This window comes from Echiichthys vipera (genome assembly GCF_963691815.1).
Source record: "Echiichthys vipera genome assembly, chromosome: X".
Lineage (NCBI taxonomy): Eukaryota > Metazoa > Chordata > Actinopteri > Perciformes > Trachinidae > Echiichthys > Echiichthys vipera.
In genome coordinates this window covers 30,403,212-30,409,078 of record NC_139825.1, presented here as the reverse complement: position 1 = coordinate 30,409,078, position 5,867 = coordinate 30,403,212, and the positions used below count along the sequence as shown (strand labels likewise).

Genomic DNA, 5,867 nt, shown 5'->3' with positions numbered 1-5,867 from the left:
AATACCTGAGCGTTTCCTTGAATGATAAAAGATAACCAGAGTAAAGTCTGTATACAAACACATGTCTCTGAAGAGAGTGGAGGCATCTGTATCTGTGTCTATAACAACAGGGTAGATATTTAGCACTGATCAGCAGAACCATTTCCAGTGACATTGTGAAAGTTATCTTTGTTTGCATATAATACAAGACAATTACAATGGAAACTCAATTACTACTTTATTAAAAAATAACATTTAATACGCAATGATACAACACTGTACATTAGAGTGTGTGTGCAGGGGGAGCAAAGGTGTCCCAGAGAAGACTGAATGAAGGGCTGCTGGTCAGCTGTGAGGACGTGCTGTAGTTGTCTCATGCTGCATTCATCACACATGGAGGGTTCACTGGTATGCGTCCCAGAGCGATAAGTGAGCTCTGAAGCACTCTTGAAGGTATTATGTTTTATTTAGTTCATCTTCTTGCAGATGTTCGGACGCAGATTGTTATTACGATTTGAATTGTTTATATCATGTTTTTCCTGCAACAAGTAGTGACAAATTCCATGAAAAAAACTCACTAACCCTGAGTGTCTGACTTTTATTATAGCCGTTTCAAGTCAGACAATAGTTTTTCTGGTATGCCCTCATGTCATGAATGCAGCATTAGTCCTGAGAGGAGAAAGGTGACTGTAGGGTCTTACTGTTAAGCGGGTCACTTCAAGATGGGCAGAGGAAGTACCTGATTCTATAAACCAACCATCGCCTCTGAAAACCAATCACAACTGAGGCCACTCCAAAAATACCTCACATGCTAAAGGCTAGTGTGTCGGAAACACAAGTGAACATAAATATTTTCAGAATGAGACCCCTGAAAAACCACGGACAGGTTCAGGAAATACTGTACGGCCCTATTATAGAGTGAACTTCTGCACCATGTTAGACAGATGCCATAGTGCATGTCATTAAAAAAAAGACACCACAAAATTCCAAAATGAATGGTAGATTGAGGCTAGTGGTATTTTACAGAATATCACATTATTTCACAAAATAGTGGAACAGTCTCACAATAGATTGATCCATATTTTAATTGACAACATGAAGCACTGATTATGTGAGATGGCAGTATTTAGCTCTGCAACAATGTAACAGCACTCAAAAGAAAATGGAAGTTAAAGACTTAAATGGTGATAAGTGCTACTAGGTCAGACTTCTTTGTGTAAGTCAGTCAAGTCCACAGTTTTGGGCACATTTCAGTAACTTTCTGTCTGCCTAGATTCTGTCAGTTTAATTGCTACATAAGAAAACTATTGGCAGTGTACAAGCCAAATGACACACAGTCTTCATTCGTCAGGCCATCAATTATCTAGTTAACTGAGGAAATGGAGATCATTCATGCACTGACTCTTAATTTTAGGTACTAAATTAATGATTTATGACAAGATAGATGTCAAGTCTGCATATTTTAAACTTAAGTGTAAGGATATGAAGTGACTGGTTGATAATAAGCCGTGACCATGATGAACATTGTTGCAATTCTTAATGCATCTCATTTTCAAGGCATGTGTGGAAGACTTCATCATGCTAATTATATGAAAGGCTAAGGAAAGGCTAGATAATTCAGAAAGGCTAGCTAATAACTCAAATTGTGTCTTAGAGATTTAATACTCTGACAAGTACAAAATTAAGCAAATGGCATACTAAACTGGCTAATACAAAATCTATTGAGGGACTATGGCGTGGCGTTAGATAAGAAATATATCTAAGAGTTGCAGAATCTCTAGTTCTTGAAAAGTAGGAAGACAAAAAAGCCTTGTTTTAAATGGCAGCGATTTTAGCTTTTTGCAGGAAAGTTTCCCTCATCAATATGATTCACAAACTTGGTTGTTCGACGACAAACTTGAATCATTGCCCTGAGAAATATGTTCCTTCACGGCTATGGGTCTGAAGATGCCTTTTGATTTTGTCAGAACGGCTGAAGCATTTGCCACACACAGGGCAACTGTATGGCTTCTCCCCCGTATGGATCCTCATGTGTACCTTCAAGTGAGCCATCTGTGTGAAGCCCTTTCCACAAATCTGGCAGCGAAATGGTTTTTCTCCCGTGTGACTACGCTGGTGCTCCTGGAGTCGGCCAGAGGAGCTGCAGCATTTTCCGCATACGCCACAGCGGTACGGTTTTTCTCGAGTGTGCACTTGTACATGCACGTGCAAGTGTCCGACGTGACTAAATGCCTCACCGCAAACCTTGCAGCAAAAGGAGGACATGTGGCCTTGTAGAGGGGATTTTTGATGAGGGCAGTCCACGGCATTGGCTCCTTGGTTGCGCATGTGAGAGGCCTGTCCTCGGTTAGCTCCAGTTCCATTTCCTTTAGCACCAACCATCTGTCCTCCATTCTCTACCCCAATAATATCAATGTTGTTCTCATTTGAGCAGTTTGGGTTGACTGGTGCAAGTGGCTGGGCGCCACTGTTAGAGGATGTAGAGCCTCTGTGGCCTCCTCCACTCTCAACCTTCACGTGCCTTGAGGAGCCTCGAGATGTAGGATCCCTCTCCCTATTCTCCACACCTTGACTCTGGGGGATGTTGGATGTGTGGGGGCCGTCCTGGGGATATTCATTTCCAACACGCGGGGGAGTGAACATGTTCTCTGGTGTGCTGCAAGAGCCGTGGCCACGAAGCTGATCATCTCCTTGGTTGGCCCGGAGATCTCTTTTATCCTTAATCTGAATAGGGATACGCTCTTCGTGCCCCATGCTGGGACTCCACTCACGACGTGGATGCTCACCATCCTCCTCCTCCAGCAGTGCCATGGATGGGCGATCTGAGAACACAACAGTAGAAAGAGGCTCAGATGAAAATGCTAACTTAATTACTACAAACACAACTGTGTCTCTAGTTGGACTACATATTTCATATGCCACTTGTTGTTCACAGAATGTCATATTTGAAGTTATGATATTTTTATTGATTTATTTAAAATATTTTTTGGGCAGTTTTTCAAGCCTTTATCATATAGGACAGACAGGAAATGGGGTGAGAGGGGCATGCAGCAAAGGGCCGCAGGTGGGAGTCAAACCTGCGGCCACTCCCTTGAGGACCATCAGCCTCTTTACATGGAGTGAATACTCTAACCACTCAGCCACCGGCTGCCCCCTAAATTTAATAGGATTTCAATAGGAATATCCATATAGAAATTAGGCCTGGGTACCAAACTTTGATTATTTTAGGCACCAACCAAATTGCCTCCACAGTATTGAGTATAGAAAAATGCCTTACCATTTAGTACCAAATTTCAATAACTAAGCAGGAAAGAGCATCAGTGTCTGTGAGCCAGTAAGCGTGCAGCATGCTTGTACCAAGATCTAATAATGATATGATGGGGATTGGCTGTGTAATGTTAAATGTCACGGTATTGTTACAGGTTCTGGTATTGGAAATGTTTGAGCAATACCCAGCCCTAAAATACAAATACAACTGTGGTCATACACACAACAACTAACTGGAAATCTTATAGTACAATGTAACACACAGTTCTCCTCAGTTAATATGTCCGCTTTAGACAGTCCTCAGTCAACACAGAATTCTGGCGCTAGCCTACTCACTAGGTCAAACAGAGGGTCTCAAATTACCCCCATACTCCAATCTCTTCACTGGCTCCCTGTTACACACAGGATCTAGTTTAAGATTCTCATTATTACTTACAGAGCATTGCAGGACCAGGCTCCTGCATATCTGACTAAGCGACTTCACACATACTCCTCAACTCGCTCTCTTAGATCAAATATAGAAAATTTACTTTCTGCCTAACGCACCTGCCTTAAGACCCATGGTGATCTTTGAATCCGTAGCACCTAAATTATGGAGCGCTCTGCCTGCACCCTTACGGTCTGCAGTGTCTGTAGCTGGAAAAGTCAGATAAAGACATATCTGTTTAGACAGGCATTTAGTTGACCTGTATGCATCAGGCGACTAGACGTCGCTTATGTCTTAATTGTGTTTTTTCTTGATGTATTGTGTTTTTATGTGTTCGCCCTGTATGTTATTTTATGCCCTTGAGAAGCATTGTGTGATTTAACGTTCTTTAAAAGTAAATTTTACTTATTTACTTACAATAACAGTATTTAACCAAGGATACTGTATCAATAGCTGTGGCAATTTGCCCAATTCAAGCCTCGTTTTATGATCAATTTAGTTATCAAAATGGCCTAAATGGCCTCTGCCAGTGGTTCTCAAACTTTGCACAGGACGTACCACCTCAGAAAATATCAGGCTCTCAAGAACCACCACTAAGACCAACGTTAACATACAGCAACGTAGCCCAAAACTATTTAGCTACGGACAGGAAGGTTTATTCCTCATCAGAAGATTATTTATTGTTGACTGTCTTCAGCCACGGTGTATGAAGGGTTAGCTTCAAACCTGACATGTCAGTGTTTTCAAACCAATCATTTTACCTCTCCTGACCATCTTGACATCACAGTTTAGCTCGTAACTTATAAATGTGACTATGTAGCACGCTTATATTGAAACACAAATATTACAGAAAATGCTAAACTTATTTTAAATTATATTTCATGGATCTTTAAAGTTTAAGTATTGGTATTATATTAATTTAGTAAATATTTTGGAGATTCCTTCAAGTACTACCAGAGCGAGCTTGAGTACCACCAGTGGTGCAAGTACCAAAGTTTGAGAACCAGTGCAAAAAGCAACAGGCTGTCTAATTGATTGTATTTAAGTCTGCTAACAAATAATCTGAGGTAATCCTGAGTATGTAAAATACTGAATAATATTGGATGTGATGCAATACTTCCTAGTATTCTATATCATGATTTCACAGCGAATGTGGCTAGGATATTTAAAGTTGCTTGCAGAAAAAATTGTCAGGTGAAACTGTACATTCTACAAATGGATGTCGGAGTGCATGGATCTTTACACTAATTATAAATAAAGACACCTTTGGAAACACCTTTACAGAAGTTCCCACCCTGGGTGTACTCTATATGTACAGGGAGTTTTGAAACTACAGTAAACAAACACATGCACTATAATGACACAGCAAGTGAATAGTGTGAATGCGGTGTTCCCTTGGGGGGAAAAGGACATTGACAACATCAAAATACACACTAGTACCTATACTAGAACGTTAGCTCGATGCTAACAGGGTGAAGGCTGGTGGGCTAGCCTAGCCTAGCTGGTTGGCTAACGAACAAAGGTTGCTAACGCGCTGTCCGCTTCACAACAGCAGCAGCTAAAGTCAACTAGCTCGCTAACGGCTAACGTGAACTTGTCTGGAAGTGAGGTAACATTATTCTTAGGCTATTTGTTGCGTTGTTGCATTTCTCTTGCTCTCAGTCGTTGCTATTTCGCTACCCAAAGCCGCCCCAGAGACCAGGCAGATGGGACATAAAGGGGAGTGTTAGCTTATTTTGAGCTAACCTGGCCATATTTCAATCCCAGCGTCTCGCAGTCTGCGTCTCAAATGGTCGTTCTCCCGCTCCCTGATCGCTATCTCCTCCTGGTACTCCAGAATCGTGTCCTCAACAGACTTGTAGATCTCCTGCGCAGCGAGCATGAGACGCTCAGTCAAAAAGACGTTTAAAAACTGCAGTTTGGTCATTTTCTTGGGGTTGCACGGAGCTTCTTGCTATCATCCAAAATGGACCAAAAAAGATGCTCGACCCAATCACGTGACCCGGAGTTATGTCGTCTTCTTCTTCTTCTTCTTCGTCCCACCGAGATGTTCTGTGAACTCACTCATACCATGGACAAAAAAGAACGGACAGCGTATCAAAAATGGCGCCTCGTTAAATCCTACAGAAAGTTGCTCAGTGGCGCAGGCTCCCTTAAGAACGGCACCATTTTTGCTTCTCGTGAACGCGGGATG

At 41.8% G+C, this 5,867-nt stretch overlaps 1 protein-coding gene across 1 annotated transcript; it reads right to left on the bottom strand.

Annotated features, from left to right (window-relative positions):
• Positions 1-279: 279 nt before the first annotated feature.
• On the bottom strand, positions 280-5,731 carry LOC310965566 (uncharacterized protein). The gene is made up of 2 exons (XM_083939237.1): positions 5,420-5,731; positions 280-2,801 (listed from the first exon to the last, which is right to left on the bottom strand). Exons 1-2 carry the CDS (start codon positions 5,598-5,600, stop codon positions 1,882-1,884), a joined length of 1,101 nt encoding a protein of 366 aa, XP_083795363.1. The 5' UTR covers positions 5,601-5,731; the 3' UTR covers positions 280-1,881.
• Positions 5,732-5,867: the final 136 nt, after the last annotated feature.